Genomic DNA, 19,017 nt, shown 5'->3' with positions numbered 1-19,017 from the left:
ATTATTTGGTGTATCTTTTATATCTTAAGATTTCTAATTAGCTATTGATTTGACTATTTTTTTGTAGAGACTTTCAATTTTGATCTGTCAACTAGATCAAAAGAACATATATGAGTAATGATCCTCAATTCAAGAGTGTCTCCTAATATTAGTATCTGTGAGTTATGATCTTCAAATTCGCACCTCAATAATAATGTAATAACCTAAATTTTTGAGGTATTACGTGTAGTGCCACGAGGCATAACCGTAAAGATTAAGAACGAGAATATCGGTTTAGGATTGGATAATAAGGACTTAGACTGAAGCGGGTCTATTGGAATTATCGTAGAATAATAATTTAAATGGAAAATTATTATGCGATAAATTGGATTTAATTGAGACAAAAAGGGAATAAAATAAAATAAGTTGGAAAGCCAGAGTTAATAATATTAACGTCAAGGTCCGTGAAATATTATTAATAAATGATCGTCAAAGTTTTGTAAGTATACGAAATCGTTTTAGAAGAAAGTTTGACGATTAGTTAAGAATAAGGGTTAAAGTGCAAATTAGCCACTTTAAGGGCTAAAGTGGACTTTTAACCACAAACTTCCGGAGGAAGTTGTGTTTTACTCTATATTTTCAAGATAAGAAAATAATATCGATAAAGTTGTTATCGATAGTCATTAAAATGAAAATTTGACGAAAAAGTGCAAGTTAGCTCAAAATGGAAACTTGAGCGTTTTTGGCCAAAATAGCCAAAATACATTATTGGAAAGTGATATTATAAGGTATGAGACTAATGTTATTTATTTGAGAAATAAATAATACGGAAGTTATCGAAAATCGAATGACTAAAGGGTTAGTGGACTAAATCGGACGAAATAAAAGTTATAAAGTGAAAGTTGAGGAGGTGGCAAAGTGAGGGACTAAATGAGACCTTTGCCATAAATATATATAGCCAAAGGATTTGATTTTTTGAGCAGAAAATCATTATTTTCAGCTACCAAAATTCGTAGCTCATCTTCCTCCTTCAAACCAAACCATGGAAATTTTTCAAAAAGCCATATCTCACTCGTTTTTGATCCGAATTGAGTGATTCTTGCGGCCACGGAACGAGGAAAGGATCCTCTACTGATATATAGCATCAATTTGAGGTAATAAATTCAACTTGAAGTTAGGGTTTCTGAGTTGAATTTCGGGTTTTGAAGTTTAATTGAGGGTTTTGGTGTAATTGATAATCATAGGTGTTTATAAGCTTCCATGGAGCAATTTTGATGATGAATCTTGGAGCTAGACCCTTCGGATTTGAGACTTCAATCAAGGTGAGGTTGCTGAAAATTATTGGCTTTTAATTGATATATTTGTGTAATGCTTTAGCATATGAATTAGGCAATAAACATGAGATTTAGGTGTTTGATGAATTGATTGTAAGAAATTGTGTTGTTATGGATTGAATTTTTGGTATGAAAGGTGGCTTAGGGTTTCGGCCATGGGCTGAAGATCATGATATATGTGTATTGACGGTTACAAGCATGGATTTTAGGTTGATTAGAGCTGTAAAGTTTGGTTGTTAAACTTTGATTGAAAATGACATGAATGATTCGGGCAAAATGTGAAGATCATGCCCAAATGGTTTTGATAATAATGAGGTCTTGAATTGTATTTGGTGTTAATGTGTGTAAGGGGCTGGATTATGTCGAGGTTAGAGTTTGGTATCGATAGGTTAACTACGATGCGTAAAAGTTGTGATCCGAATGCATAGACAATAGTTAACGTTTTTGCAGAAAATGTCCTGCAAAACAGCCATATTGCAAGAGCAATATCTCGAGCTGTATAACTCCAAATCAAGTTCCGTTTGTTGATACGGAAACTTTGAGATGTTAACTACAATTGTCTAGCTTTAAGTTTTCCCTAGTTCTGCCTCGAAGATAACCAAATTGATCAGAACATTTTATTGCTCAGAGCAGGTTTGCAGTTTTAGGACAGCCCTGTGTAAAAAACTTATGGGCTAGATTCCGATACCTTCGGGTGCTAGTTTTAGTCCGAGACCTAAACAAAAGTTGTAGGCGACATTCCAAACTTTAAGAATGTTGATTTTGTTTAGGAATTGGACTATTTTTAGTGAGCGTTTTTAATAGCCGAAGTTGGCTAGTAAACCAACTTTTTAGTTATATAGATATAGCTTGAATTTTATTAATTCTTGCTATAATTATGTTTGTATAGACTCGATGAGGCGACTATCGACAAGGCTCGGAATTTAGAAGATCGTGGCATCGCTTAGCCGCTATAAAGAATTTGGATAGCAAGTGGTGAGTACACTTTAAATTACTCGTCAATATTCATAAAGCCGCGTATTTTCATACGAAAGACTATATGAATATTTATATATTTGAAATGTATGTTTGCAAATGTACTACATATATATGTTTTGAAATACCTGTTTATCGTATTACGTTATTTTCATAATAACATAAATAAATAAAGATAATATACTTATTTAAATACCGGGGAAGGGTAAAGCTATACAATATGAAATCGAACATCGAATAAATTACAAGTATCGAATCAAATATGAATAAGGAAATATAGTACATTCCGATATGTACTATCAAACATAATAAATACCCATACGTGCGTGTGTGATAGATGTATGCGTGTAGATTGTAATGTGCATGCCATGGTCCATAAAGGATCAATATAACAGAACGAAAAATACAAAATCAATTAGTAAACGTAAAATGAGAATTGTACTATGGTACACTCAATAATAAGAACTGAGATACAAGGTTGAACTCGGTTGAATTATCCCGGGACCTGTATCTCATCCATTCTCGATGATAATCCTCGGAACGCATACGAAAGAAAAAGTAAGTGTGATACATCGAGAATCAATACGAAAAAAGATCGAGACACAATGTGAACAATTACTCCTATTAAATGTCAATAAGAATTATATGAATCGACAGTTAAGTTCAAAAGACCTGCAGGGTGCAGAGCCCGAACGCAGACACGAAGGTAACTCGGTTGAACTATCTCGGGACCCGTGTCTAAGGAGTAACTCGGTTGAATTATCTCGGGACTCCTATCGATCGTTTGGGATTGAGAAATGGTACAAGTAACTCGGTTGAATTATCTCGGGACTGTACCATATGGTTATGGGTAACTCGGTTGAACTATCTCGGGACCCAACCATAAGGATCAAGTCACAAGAGACTTGCCAATGATTTAGTTCGACTTAGAATCATGATGATATAAACTAAGATTTAAGATTCGGTCGAAAACTAATGAAACAAAACGAGAGAAGAAAAATATCAAAACCATAATAAGAAATCGAAGATGTCAAATACGTATAAACTATAAGTTTATGAAATAAACAAAGAGATATGAAGAAAAGTAAAGAGGGTATGCAATATGATTTCAAAAGAGTATTTTCTATATATAAAATGGGTTTTCAACGGTTTTAACCCTTTATGTGATATTGCGTGTAATTTGGTGAACTCACTCAGTTTTATACTGACCCCGTTGCTCCTCCCATTTTTCAGGGATAGCATGATATTATTTGGAAAGTCAAGCTTCCGAAGTTTTAATTCTCGGAAGTCATTTGCACAAGAAGTGAAAGAAGGTTTTCATTCTAGCAGTCCGCAGTAGTCTAGATGTTTTTGTCTATGTATTTGACTAGCGCATTTTAACTCTGATATTTTTGTAAAATGGGGTCACATGTATTTTGATATATGAAAAAAATGATTTGATTTGCGAAAAATTTACATAGGTTTTTTAGGCTTGCTACGGGTTTCGGAGCTACCACTCCCATTCCCTAGCGCCGGTTGCGGCTCGAGAAATCGGGTCGTGATAAATAATGTGTTCTTACAGATATAACGATTCTGTAATTATACCATATAATTTTCTATAATTTATAATTATTTGTTATTTGTTTGTTTTGATTTGTTTTGCTAATATTTTTATGAAGTAATAATGCTATGAGTGTTTTAAAGGAAAAATTAATACAGATTTTAAGAGTTCTCTGGCAATTGGAAAAGGTAGGTTTTTTAGCTTTTTTATATGCCTGTGATGCATGTTTGTTATGCATGAGTGATGGATTTTGATGACGAATTTATAAATTTTATGTAACATATATTCGTTTTGTGATATTATTTATTTTGCTGAAAGTGGAAACTGCAAATATACTTATATGTGTAGTTTATAATTTGGTAAAATCCAAATTAAGAAATTGTAGGCCTCATGTTAAAATTATATGTATCAGCACTATTTATCAGAATTCTAACGATTATATGTTTTTACAGTAGAATGGTACTCGAATGATTTATCAGTTCATATGCTTGATATTTGGTAATTATTTATTTGGATCTTTTTGGTATTTGAACAAATAAGTCTTTTTTGTGCTTATAGGCTTAATTTATATTTTATGAATTTTTTTGGATATAATGATTGTTATATAACAATGAAAAAAAAATGCAATTTTAATTATATTTTGATTTTGATTTTTTTTTATAAATTCATAAGCAATGTTAAAAAATATCTAATATGATGTAATACTAAAATATAAAATAGTTAAAAATAAATATGCTAAGTTTATTATTGAAATTTATAAATACTAAAGAGTACAAAGACTTTATAATTTAAAGTAGTTTTAACATCGAGAAATAAATATCCAACTATGGTAATCGAGCGCATATTTTATAATCACAAAAGAGCATAAATTTTATTAAAAAATGTAAAAAGATCATATCACGCAAGAGGATTTGATGAATATTATAAAGTGCTAAAAATTATGGTACTCGATCCACAGGTCATTACAAGAAACAATTGAATACGAATTTGCAAGGAAATCAAAAAAAGTATACAAATTATAAAATCTAAAAAAAAAATATTTGTTGTTGTTAATTTTTGTAATACAACTATTATTTTAAATAAATATTAATTTAATTCCGCGCAAATGCGCGGATTTACGACTAGTATTATATAATTGAGAGAACCAACGGAGCCCTCTCATTCATTCTCACCAAATAGAGTACTCTGGTAGTCTCCAATTCTTTTAAACTACTTATTTTATTTTAATTAATTTAATCAGTTTTTAATTTAAATAAAGTCTCTAACGTTTTAAACTTATCTTGAAAGCTAATCTTGAAAGCTAATATTTATTTAAATTTTATTATTTTTAGTTAAAGATTACTACGTTGCCGGTATTCGTTTTTCAATAAACTACTCAACCATTGTTTATATAGGACACAAACTTCTATTTATTTGCGAGTTAATACAATCTGAAAAGTTACGTTAGTGTTTTAGCTGTGTAATTCTTCGTATGAATTATTTTTATGATCTATGCATCATTCTATTTTTATTTGCAAAGGACAGCGGTGGTTTTCTCTTTGAAAATTGAACTCATTCTATGGGTTGTAACATATGAGGTATTATTATTTCATCACATGCAGTATTCATTTATATCTTAAATATAACCAAACTATTGAAATCCATTATAATTGATTTTTTTTCTTTGTTTTAATTCAGTTATAAAAAATTAATTTTAATAAATTGATTTGTTCTTGCTACATATGCAATGAGGATGTGGTATGAACGAGAACTGAATTTGTTGAAAATAAAATGTTTATTTGTTCATTATAAGATTTGTATTTTCATGTGAATTCTCTTTTTCTTAATTTTTTAGTATCTTACACCCATGAAATTGTAATTTTTTTTATTATACATTTTATATAAGTTACTGATTGAATTTTTAATTTTTATTAGCTAAAGTTTATTTGTATGAAGTAGTTATCTAATTTTTTTCAAATTTTATCATATTTTTTTCTATTAATATAGATTTATCTTTTTATATATTTTTGAGTGATCAATCTACATGTTCATCAAAAAAAGAATTCTTCATGATATAGAATTCATTGTCAAATGTCTTTAGATAATATAACAATATAATATAAATATATTTTTCCCTTTATGTATGTGTATTTATGTCTAAAGCAAATTCAACAACTATCATGAAAATACAACTATAATCTTATCAAAGTACTGAGAGTCACGTTTACATATATAAGATAAATTTGTATAATGCCGGCACTTTTAAAAGAAAACTTTTAAAAAATTTCACATTTCCTTCCTTTCTCGATGATGTTTGATTTACTTTCTATAATTTTTCCGCAACTAATTGTAATTAAGATGAGATCTTTTTGTTTTTCAAATTGATGTTTGAATACCGAACGAATAAAAAAAAGCAGTTAGTTTATGATAGGAACAAAGAATGATGTAAAGCAAGTCTTTTAATTTAACAAAAGACTAATATTAAAAGAGTTTTAAAATTAACAAAGACTGATATATAAACTAATAGTTGATTAATTACTTTGCCAACTTAAAAAAAACACATCCATATATAATATTGATTATGCAAAATTATTTATTTATTAAATTTCAGTCTAATTATAATTAGAGATGTTTTTTTGACATTTGCATTAAATTCTGAATTGATACATTTATTCACATATATTTATACATAAATTAAATAAATCAACACCGATGTCCATATTTCGAATACAAATTCTAAATAATGTTATTTGTAAGTTTCTATAAATTCTATTATCAAAAACAAAATTTTATAATAAAATGTAATCAGAATTGAATCCAAAATTTGCCAATTTGAATAAATGCAATTCTGGTACAATAAATTTACAAAATTTTAACATGTATAAGATATATTATAGATATTAAATAGTTTTAAAACAATCTATTACTTAAAATATTTGAACACGTTTCTATTTTTGTTTCTTTTTTATTTCACAAATAATGAATTTTTAGTTTTTTGATGTTTTTATATATATTTTTTTTTTGATAAATTTTTCATATTTTTTTTTAAAAATCAATATTTAGTTTAGATAATAATTTTATTCCGCACAAATGTGCGGGTTTACGACTAGTCTATATCTATATACTTATATAATTGAGAGGACCAACGGAGCCCTCTCATTCAATCTCACCAAATGAATTTTTCTTATTAATTCCCACCAAATAAAAAAAATTCATCAGTTCCCACTTTTTTTAAACTACTGATTTAAAATATTGTTTATCTCTAAGTGACCTCTTTACAATTAACAAAATCTCACATCCATATATATCGTGATAAACTACTAAAAAAACATCCATCATCCATAACTAAAATATTTGCTAATATTCTTTTGTTTCACGATAGCTTGTGTGGTGATATTATTTTGGTTAGCAAAATAGTTATATATAATCTAAAGATGGTATGAATTTATTTCTCTCAGCAGGTTTGATCTCTAACTTTTTTCAATGCTATATGTGTCCATTTGATATAGTAAATTGTAAGTTATAGTCGGTCATGAGTCCTCTTATACGGAAATTCTCAATTATAGTTTATCTTAAATGTTTAATTTACTTATTCAGAGGTTTGGTGATTTCTTGGTCTGTATTAGCAATCATTTTTCCTTTTGAGTTTCTTAAGAATTATATGTTGCGATTATGATGATAAAAATCATGCATAGACATCAGGTCAAACAAAAATCATGTGCTCTGTTTTATATTAATTAATTTTCAATTGATTTTTTCCCCCTCAAAATTAGAATTCATTAAAACAAGATCAAAGTACAATCAAGAGAGTCATATGACAAATTTTAACAATATGATCTTTTCACTCTACTTTATCAAAGATTTAATAATATGTTTTCTAAATTTTTTAATACTTTCGATATGATTTTGAATTATTTTATTATCTTTTTAGTTTTTTCAATCTGGTCCTTTCTTTTCATAGGGCACCTAGGCAAAGGAAGATTATAGCAACAAATATTCTACAGTGTGAGATTGATCCTCAAAAATTGCATCCGGTTTGCAACTAATTGATTGATTTTATTATCAAGAAATTAGAATAATTTGATGAATTAACGTTTTGATGAATTTGTTGCTCATGTAAATTCACCCTTTTGTGGGGGATAGGTAACAAATTGTTCTAATTTACCTCCATTTTTTTTAGAGTTATTTGATCGTTTCAAAATAATAGTATTAGTTTCAAAATTTGACAACTTTATCTGAATTTTATTTTCTAAACCGTGACAAAGTGGTTGCTAAATTATATTTTATGTTAAGAAAAAGAATTATTGGTCATTAAAAAAAATTGAGTCAATTTTTAGTTGGTTATGTGTATATAAAGTTTCAAATATTACTTATCATAAATAATCAGAAATTGATTACAATATAATCGAAAATCACTTAAAAACCTTTTGGAACCACAAATTTAAAAATTTAGTAACTATTTTATTATGTTTTAAAGTTCATTATCCATTCTATATTTTTGAAAAGTTCACTAACTCTCAAAATCAATTACTCAACTTTCCAACTAGATTAGTTTTTTTTTTAAAAAAAAAAACAATAACTACATTAACATTAGAACTAGACTAATGTGAATAATTTCTGGACTAACATAGAAACAGAGTAATTAAGTAGTTTTTTTTTATGTTAAAATAGGTGGTGGTTATCATCTTATTCAATTTGTAGAGATATAATGATGGAATACTCAGAAAAATTCAAAATTTTGAACAGAATTTTTATTTGAATTACTGTATAAGGGCTCAAACCTCTAATTAACTCAAAAATTAGGTTGAGCAAAATGACAAGCTTTTATAAGCTATTATTATCCGGCTTACCTTGATGCTAAATTTCTCATTATACTACTTTAAAGCTATATTGGTGGACCCCGAATTTTATCAGCTTCATTGAATTAACTTATTTATTGGGTTGATTGTTATTTAATCTTTTAAGTTTTATGATATATGTATTCCTTTAATTTAGTTAATTCAGTTAGTCAAAAAAAAGAGTTAAAATAATTGAGTAGCAATAGTTTGAATTTATTTTAATCAAACCGATCTAATACTCATCACTATATGATAGAAAATGTACAATTTACTTTCAAGGGTCAAGAAGCACCTATTTATTCTGTTTTCCCATATAGTATGATACTAAAATATAAGAGCAAAAAATAAAAATGCTTATTTTAATTGCAAAAGACCATACCACATAATAAGATTTATAAAATATGATGCTTGGTCCATACTTCATAATATTCGATATTTTAAAATAATTCATTGATAGGATTATTAGGATATATTGATATTTTATTTTGCTTTATTAGTTTAAAAACTACTAATTTTTTATTTAGATCATTATCTAAATTTAAAATAAATTTGATTTCGCGCAATTGCGCGGGGTTTACGGCTAGTATATTATATAATTGAGAGGACCAACAGAGGCCTCTCATTGATTCTCACCAAATAGAGTATTCTGGTAGTCTCCAATTTTTTTACACTACTTATTTTATTTTAATTGATTTAATTAGTTTTTAATCTAAATAAGGTCTCCAATTTTTTTAACTTATCTTAATTAAAGCTAATCTTAAAAGTTAATATTTATTTAAACTTTATCCTTTTTAATTTAAGATTACTACGTTGGAAGTATTTGTTTTTCAATCAACCACTTAACCATAGTTTATATAGGACACAAACCTCTATTTATTGTATGTTAATACAATCTGAGCAGTTGAGTAAATGCATTATCTTTGTAATTTTTCATATGAATTATTTTTATGATCTGATATTCTATTTTCATTTACAGTCGATAGTGTTTCTCTTTGAAAACTGAGTGTATGAGGTATTATTATTTCATCACAAGCAATAGTCATTTATACCATAAAATTTAATCAAACTCTTGAAATGCAATTTAATTGATTTTTCCATAAAATATAATCAAACTCTTGAAATGCAATTTAATTGATTTTTCTTCTTTGTTTTAATTCATTTACAAAAATTTAATTTTTAATAAATTGATTTGTTCTTGCTATAGATGCAACAGACATGCATGAGATGTGGTATGAAAACGTATCACGCCGAGAAGGTGGTTCAAGGCAAGTTCTGTAGTGTGTTAGATTTTACTTATGATTGTCATTGAGAGATTATATAGCTGCGGATCTTGAGTTTTTTGATCTTTTATCATTTCATTCATGTGCTTTATCAACTATTTGATCATATCATATATACCTATGCTAAGTTCCTTAATCTTTAACTAATTTTTTTTTTTGGGTTAAGAACATTACACGTGTATTGTTTCATCTTATAATTTATTTTTAAATTCTTAAGTTTTTCTTTTGGTTAATTCATAAAAAATCACGACCTTTTCACGAATTTTTATTTTAACCACGACTTTTAAAAATTGCCATATAAAACCATGACCTTTCATTTTTCTTTAAATCTATCACCGACTATTTTTCCGGTGAATTTTACCTTTCAATTTTTTTTCAAATCTGCCGGATTATGGTGGCCACGTCATCAAAAATATACCAAAAAATAATTTGGTGATAGATTTGAAAAAAAATAAAAGGTCGTGATTTTATATGGCAACTTTTAAAAGTCGTGATTAAAATGAAAATTCGTGTAAAGGTCGTGACTTTTTATGAAATTAATCCTTTTTTTACGTAAATTCTTAAGTATATTGTATGTATCTTTTGAATATGCTTTTACCTGCTGGTAATTATCTTATTATCTCTTAAATTATCATATAAAGTTTTGTTGAGTTTTAGTTAAAGCAAAATAGTATGAACCAATTCCCACTTCCTGCTATAATGTAGTAGAACAAGAACTACAAACTTTGTTTGTTTCTTATCTTTTTCTTAACCTTATTTCAATTTAAGTAATAAACAAATTAAATATAGTAGTTGCGTTCAGTATTATGAAAATTCTACACCTATCAAACTCATATTTTATAATAGAAAAATAACATCAATTATATCATCGGTTGATGAATATTGTGAAGTGTTGCAAATTATAGGTATCCGATCCATATTTCATTACAAGACATAACTGCAGAAAAATTTGTGGGGATACGGAAAAAAAAATTGGAGAAATAAAAATATAGTTTCAACTGAAAAACTTAACAAATATAAAATACAAAAAATATACTATAAATATTTAATATTTTAAAACAAAAAATTACTAGAATTATTAGAAAGATTATTATTTATTTTATTTGTTTACAGATTATAAAACATTAATTTGTTAACATTAGTTGTACGGCTTTTCTAAAATTATATACAAGCAGATTTCGCGCAAATGCGCGGGTTTACGACTAGTACTTATATAATTGAGAGGACCAACGGAGCCCTCTCATTGATTCTACCAAATAGAGCATTCTCATAGTTTCCACTTTTATTAAAATACTAATTTTATTTTTATTATTTTTAATGAGATTTTTTAAGCTATTTATCTTTAATATTTATCTTTTTTATTCTAGAATTACTACGTTTAGAGTATTTATATTCATCCGGGACATCCAATCCTATTAGTATAGGAACTTCTCCCAATTTCTGATTTGTACTTTATAAACTTCTCTCGATTTGTTCTAAACTTTTTCAATTTGATTATTTCTAATTCACTTAAACAAGTGAATGGTTGTCTTGGGGCTTATACCCAGCGTCCACTTCCACTCGCAGATTGTGATATTAAAATTTAATCTTAGTCATGTTGAACATAAATTATATATATTGCTGTATAGATTGATTAACATTTTGAATTTGGTAAGATGTATGTGTAAGTTTTCACCTTTCCAAAAATACTCAATTTAGTTCTGTTATCTTATTGAGTTTGTAATTGATGTAAATTTATTAATCTATAAAATTAAATTTATCTTCTTTTTCTTTTTATTTCGCCCTATTTTTAATTATTTGTAGCTGATTTCTTAAACACCGGCATATGTATTAATGCATCATGGTGTTCTAATATATATTAACTTTTAATCTCTACAAGTTATTTTATTGAATATTTATCATTAAAAATAAGTTAACCTAGAATTTTGAAAAGCTAAAATTTTATATCAAATATTTATTAAACTTTTAATAATTAAATACTATAATTTATTTGATTTTTATCTAATATAAAAATTATTAATAAAAGAGTGTTAATATTAGATATAATCAATACTTTCAAATAATTTATTACTAACATTAAAATAGATTTTAATTTTATTAGTTTGTATCTGATTTTCTTTTTTTTATGTTTTTCTATATATATATTTTCTACTAAATTTATTATCTAAATAAATATTAATTTGATTCCGCGTAAATACGCGGACTTACGACTAGTACAGATAATAATTAAATTAGCAATCGGTTTGCATAAATTAATCATATGACCATGATACATAACACCCCTAAAACACCTCATAATCATACATATTAAAAACATGAGCTTCCCAGTGAAAAATGCAAATTTCAGTGGCAGCATTTTCAAATACAACAAAACTGTATAGACTGGTGCCGCAGCATTACTGCTCAGCAATGGAATTTTAGTACCACCCGAATGCATTGTCTATTTCCCTCTGTCCAGAATAACTACATCAACTGCTATGAAGTTCTGCAAATGAAGTTCATCCAGACGCGTAGTCTTATCATGTTAGTTAGAATAGTCGGGCCTATGATCTCTCCCGCATTTTGGCTCGTGCGAAAAATATTCCGGCTAATAAACCTACGCGATTTGATTCTTTGTTTTAGTACAAGACAATGTGATCCAAATGCGCATTCAAAATACAGAAGATGAATTGGGATGTATATTATGGATACACACGAATATGTGAAGTCTGGATGAGAACATACCGAAGAAGATGCTAGCGGAATTTTCCAAACTGGTAGGTACTTTGAACAGAACTATGCCAGTGATAGACAGAGGAATCTTGTTGAGTGATCCCACAAGGCTGCACATTGCAAATCAGGAATGAGAATCCAACAATAAATTCTTCCAAGGATTAGTAATCAACCATTTTAATCATATACCTGTATGTGGTAGCGCTAGTTTGATGAAGAAACCACATAGAAGTGAAGCTGATTGCTAGACCTAAGAATCCACTTAGAGTTATTACCAGCCAGAAGACGGGTAACCTCAAGAGCGGTCTGTCAAAACAATGTCTAGCTTCATGAGCTAATAACAAAAAAATTACAGGAAGAAACTGTAAATTTAAATTCATGATCAAGTTACCAATAAGAGAAATGTATAAACTCAAGCACCTTTCTCATACCCCTACGAAATAAAATATAAAAAAGATGGACATACAGCTATGATTCACATAAACTTGTAGAGCCCAACATTTTGGAATTTCATTTTTGTTCAGAAATGCTTTTGAAGCTCCAAAACTCTATTTATAATATTTTTTTATCGAAAATATCATTTCACTGTTTTCTGTTTCGGTGTTTCTCATTTCAGCATTTCCAATTCCCTAATACATAGACACAGAATCGGTCATTGCCCCCAGGAAAAGAAATTTTCGAATTACTACGATAAGAAGGTTAGGGCAGACAGAAAAAATTATGGGCAGTGGCAGTGAGATGCTGTAGGCTATATAGCAACTAAAGAAAAAAAAATGAACTTTAGTGAAATGGATTGGGGAATCAGCTGAGAAAAGAGGATGGCGCTAACCGATAGCTATTAGGTGCTAAGAATACCATTTGGATATCAACACATATCATATAAGGACTTAAAAATCCACATTTTTATTGCAATAAATTAAGCAGGCACCAAATGCTGCATTAAATTAAATCAATAAGGAAAAAATGAAATGGGGAAAAGAGAACTCACGTTGTATAAAGATATTCCACCTCATTGAAAATGAAAATAAGAATAATGCCTAAAGGCAATGATAAAGTGTTATTTAGCAAAACCATGGAGAACTCATTCAAGTTGCCAGATTTAGTGACTTGCTTTGCAGTATCCATGACCCTACGTAAAGTCAGCTGCACCAAGAAAATAAAGAAAATGCACAATTTATCACCTGCTGTTGAAGAGTTCGAGTGCAACTAAAGTTAATGAGATGGTTGGAGAAAACATAAATCGACTGAATGGATGGATGAAATAAAAATTTCTATGCATCAATCTCTTTTAAGGCCTAAAATACAATCAACAACTATTAAGGTTTATCCTCGGTAAGGTTTTGAAATTGCAGCAACAGTTACCAAGTCTCCAAGCCTAAGAATTGAAATTTGGCCTACAAAAAGGAATAATAAATACCGCAAGTAGCCAGGTAATAATCCAAAAAATCAAGTGTGGATCTTTTAACAGGACTTTTGCACTTTTCACATAGTCAGTTCCTCAAAAGCCTTGTTTTAAAAGCTTGACTTTTCAATAATGAAATTTAGTGGTTGTTTACGGAACTTCAAAGAGCAGGACACATGATGATGGAAAAAATCTTAAGATATTAGGACTGTGAAGAGAGTAGGAGCCAAATTGCAGGACAGATAATATTGAAGTCCTAAATTTTGTACTTACAGAATAAGATGCAGTTAGAAAACAATTGGTAAGCTGCCATGCATAGCCTATGGCGTGAAAAGACAGATCCGTAATCCCTCCAGAAATTGCTGAAATTATCTGTAAAAGTAAAAGAGATATTTTTCTTCAAACTTAACTCATTTACTGACTGTTTATTATTTATAAAAAATCTCCATCTCAAACAAAGCACATACACAATAAAGAAAGCACTGTTTAAGAACCAAAATAACAAAGACTGATATACTACAACTCAACTCAATGAAGCCTTATGCCCAAGTACAATGACTGTTGACAACAATAAAATAAATTAAGAGAATTACGAACTACAACATAAATCATATTTTCTCTGCGAACAAAAAAATAGAACTTACCATTAAAAACAAAGCAGTCCATACTCTGTTGTCATGGTGCTTATTGAATAGATACATTTCACCAACGGCAGTTATTACATTAGTAACATTCTTCAGAACTGTGACCATGGCTACATTAATATATTTCAAACTGCAGAAACCACCGGCCAGATTATTGTAAGATGATAAAATAGAAAAGATCAAGTGCTAAAATTTAAATTTTAAGTTTTTTAGGATGTTTTTAAAGACCATATAAAGTTTTACTGGGGCACTCTGAAATCTAAAGAATGGCAAATAAAAAGATAAAATTATCATACCTGAACATGCTAGTAACAAGCATCCCAACAAATATAACATTCACAGGCAACCAGACTTTGATCAAACGCCACGTCAGTGGCTCAGTTGATACTATGCCCAGAAAACTCAATGATGACACGATAATTACTGAGATAAAGTTCTGCAAATAAATAAAAAGTCCACCATTGAGATACTTTATACAATTTGTTCTCCATATCTTGTACTAAATGGCATTATGTGAAATATAAAAAAGATATCATATCATTAACGAAATTATAAAAAATATTCATCCACAACTACGGAAAATTACCTGGTACAACATCAAAGATATCCCAGCATTAAAATCATAGCTGGAAAGTACAAATTTATTCACAAGAATCATGCTGCAGGAGGAAATGCAATATGCAAAGCCAGATAATAAGGCCTTATTTTGTATTTTAAAAGCTCTATTACTACGTGTTGTCTTATCTCTGTCCTTTTCCAACTTTGCACCTTCCAGGTCAATTTCATCATTTTCATGAGACCTCATTGTAAAAGACGACCTGAATGTAAATAGAACAAAATTAAACAGTGCCTAATGGCTGTAATTCAGGTTCATCAGTGCCTGCTAAATATTATTTACATACACAGACAAACAAAATTGTAAGAGCTATTTCAAGTATGAAGACACTAGACCTTAACAAATATCACGGACTCATGGATCACATCTAATATTAAGGAAACAACTGGATAGTTTTGTGGAACATATACTCACTTTCTTTTTATACCCTCACCTTTAAAAATGCCCAAAAAGGTATAGAAACTAGAAAATAAAATACCCTCCGTTACCCCTTGACTTTGTAAATTTGTAACTCTAATCCCTTGAAAATTTCCCTATTCCTATCAAAACGGTTATATTAACATATCAACAGTAGCAAAGGACATTCACTTACAAAATAGATTTTCATCTTTTTATCCAAACAATTAGTATAGCTATATCAAAAATTGTATAATGACATTCATTGAGAAACATTGTACTAAATTTTATTTTGGTTATCCACACAATGATTCTAACAAATCCAAAATCTTGGAAAAGATAATTTAACATGTTTGAAAACGTTTTGCACTTGGTGTTAAAACTGAAGCACGATTAGAAAAAAGATGGATGTAATTTGAACACCATGAAACTTAACTCAGGCTACTTGAGATAGTAATAACTAATTACACTATAAGCAAAGGGCATCTGGATTTGGTTGTCTCAAACAACAGCTTATTGACCGCAACCAAATCATGTCAAAGGAAACAACAAAATAGGTAAAGATTGTTAAGAGTACTAAACATGAACTAAATATCATCAAACAAGCTTATGTGAAAGATTAAACCTTACTATAACATATCACAGGGTATTATTTTCTTACTGGACAATTAATTAACTAAAATAAATGATACCTGTTAACTACATCTTTTCTTAATGGACTAGATATCTGCTCTACTACTACATTTGTTTCATGAAGTTTGAGTCCTCTATCTCCGCTTCGGCTAACTGTACTTGTGTCCTCCATGATGATCTGTTAGCAGGAACCATCAGGAAAACACAATGACAAAGACTTTCAAAATAGAGTATAGACAACAAGAGTGATTTTACCCAAAATTAAAACTGCAAAAAAACTGGGGAAACATAGAGGGTGCAGAAATAACAAGAATACATGCCTAGCATCACTAAATTGATAAGAAGAAGCATTCCACTAATTTTTCATGGGCCACAGTAAAGCTCTTAAAAACATGTAGGACATATGCAAAAAAAAAAAAAAACTCTAAGCTTTATGGGCTCTGTAGTTTATGAAAAGCAAAACATTAACATTGTTTTTACGCATTGTAGCTGTCCAATTAAATGGTCAGCATTTTGGATGGAATCACCACTCAACAATCTGTTAAAAAGGACAGAGAATAGTATGAATCTAAGTATGAGCAGTTAGCTCAAAGGACAATCAGCATCCAACTCCTCACAACAAATATCAAATTACAATGTGTTAGATATACATTACTCCTGTTCATTAGATGCAATGTCTGATGTTTTTTTATCAGAATATAACTTCTCTTAGCTTTTTGAAAAATCTCCAACATCCACTATCCAAAGTTTGTTTTTCCTCCTGTTTGTCATCATAACTTAACTTTCCTTCAGTTGATGATATGATGTAAAATAATTGATTTCAAAGAGGATGTAGAGTTTCACTAGCGCCAAAGAGCAATGACAGGACAGCCTATGTCAAAAGCTAGTAGAAGAATTAGCAACACAACGAGAACCTACAGAGGATGTTTTGCTCTTTGCCCCTTTCATTTCCTTCATCACCCTGTCTTTGAAAGATCTACCCGAATTGGGAAAGGGACTAACATCTACAGATCCAAACTCTAGATTTGTTTTAATAAAAGCATAGTTCGTTGACAGTTGTTATGGTAAATTATGTAATGGCGCTTCTTATATAACACATATCATCTACGATTAACTGCAATTTGCAATTTGTAACTTAGGTATGAAACTGATGCCGCCGGCTACCCACATTTTATCGTAAAGCTCTTTACCCATATGGCCTACAAGTTGTCCATAGAAAAGGAATCACATGGAAGACTCAAGTAAGATTCAACTAAAATAGAGATATAGTCAATCAACTAATACACACAAGTCAAACATGTAAATCTTCCAAGATTAGCTACCAGTACAGCTAACCAAATAGCTTACAGAAATGAAGCCAAGCAAAAGAACTCTAAAACTTCATTAAACCCATCACATAAAGGAACATCTGAACAAAATTTAATCACAACGAGCTCGAGACCGAACATGCTCACACCATTAACTTTTAACAGCATATAAAGAACACATACCTGAAAAAAAAGCTTATAAATGAACTTATCAAGACTTGATTTAATCTTTCTATAGTTCAATATATAGTCAACTTGGATGCATTCCTACAAATACCCATCAAATCAAAAACAAAGAATTAGAATCAAAACCAATAATAAAAAGTAGCATTAAACAAGACAAGGAAAAAAAGTTCATACCCTTTATCAAAAACTATGAAATTGAAGGATTTGATGGTGTGATTGTACAAGATCAGTGAAAAGAATTTGTGGGTTGCTATTAGAAACTCAAAAAGACGGTTGCTTAATCCATTTATATATAAAAGCAGAAAAGAAATGGGTTGTGGGTAAATTAAAAGGTCAAAGAATTGAGAGGGTTTTGAATATGGTAGTTTAAAACTAACACTATTCAGTCAATAAATGGGAAGTGGCAACTGATTACTAAAAAATACTAATTGAATTGATTCGTTGGTGTACTATTATAATAGGTAGCCTCACTATTGGAGGCCATTGGAGCCTAATGTGCGCTTCCCACTTCCATTCTTCACTTTACAATTTTGCCATTTAGTACGGGTATATGAGAAATGATCAAAATATCCTTTGATTTTAAAAAAGCTTAATTACTTAAAAAAACTCCACCTTAAATTTTTTTCCGTTTATACCTGACTTTGTAAAAAAAAATTATTTGTACCTAATTTTAAATTTTTAGGTTTCATTTTTACCCAAAGTACTAAAATTGTCTCTTTTCACTTGAAAAAAAAGTTTAAAATAATCCTTCAATTTATATGTAAATACTAATTAGACGTATGATATAATCTTTTATTTAATCGTTTTTAATTTTTTATCTTTTAATTTATTAAATTATCATTTATATTTTTGTATTGGGTAGAGATGAAATCTAAAAATCTAAAATTGGATACAAGTGACTTTTTTATAAAATTAGGGTATAGACGAAAAAAAAGTTTAAGGTAGGATTTTTTTTAAGTAATTATGCCTTTTAAAAATAACAAAAGGTCAACCAATTTGTATCTCGGAATCAAATTAGTTTTTTTTATCATTTTTTAGTCAATTAAATTTTTAAATTTAAGGTCATAAGTTATTTTTAATTTTTTTAATCAATAAGAATCTTTAAATTTGTATTTCATGGCCTAATAAATTATTTTTAACCTTTTAAGTCAATTAGATCCTAAACTCTCTTAAATTAGGTCAAGTAACTCCTAATC

The 19,017-nt window shown here is 29.0% G+C and overlaps 1 protein-coding gene and 1 long non-coding RNA gene across 4 annotated transcripts; one reads left to right on the top strand and one right to left on the bottom strand.

Annotated features, from left to right (window-relative positions):
* The first annotated feature begins 242 nt into the window (after positions 1-242).
* On the top strand, positions 243-3,917 carry LOC126667643 (uncharacterized). Its single transcript, XR_007638250.2, has 4 exons — positions 243-1,133; positions 1,224-1,301; positions 2,203-2,288; positions 3,522-3,917. It is a non-coding gene; the product is annotated as an uncharacterized LOC126667643 (long non-coding RNA).
* An 8,187-nt stretch (positions 3,918-12,104) lies between these two features.
* On the bottom strand, positions 12,105-18,311 carry LOC126667641 (GDP-mannose transporter GONST1). Of its 3 annotated transcripts, none has more exons than XM_050360657.2 (11): positions 17,996-18,311; positions 17,819-17,902; positions 16,388-16,506; positions 15,270-15,501; positions 14,980-15,119; positions 14,684-14,813; positions 14,313-14,411; positions 13,626-13,780; positions 12,827-12,943; positions 12,650-12,747; positions 12,105-12,521 (listed from the first exon to the last, which is right to left on the bottom strand). In XM_050360657.2, exons 3-11 carry the CDS (start codon positions 16,498-16,500, stop codon positions 12,469-12,471), a joined length of 1,137 nt encoding a protein of 378 aa, XP_050216614.1. In that variant the 5' UTR covers positions 16,501-16,506; positions 17,819-17,902; positions 17,996-18,311; the 3' UTR covers positions 12,105-12,468. The 3 variants fall into 3 exon arrangements, with proteins under 3 accessions (XP_050216614.1, XP_050216615.1, XP_050216613.1); XM_050360658.2 differs by having other exon boundaries at positions 16,388-16,509; positions 17,823-17,902; XM_050360656.2 differs by lacking the exons at positions 17,819-17,902; positions 17,996-18,311 and adding an exon at positions 17,247-17,353.
* Positions 18,312-19,017: the final 706 nt, after the last annotated feature.

The sequence above is a fragment of the Mercurialis annua genome, linkage group LG2 (genome assembly GCF_937616625.2).
Source record: "Mercurialis annua linkage group LG2, ddMerAnnu1.2, whole genome shotgun sequence".
NCBI lineage: Eukaryota > Viridiplantae > Streptophyta > Magnoliopsida > Malpighiales > Euphorbiaceae > Mercurialis > Mercurialis annua.
This window is presented reverse-complemented; position numbering and strand designations above follow the sequence as displayed.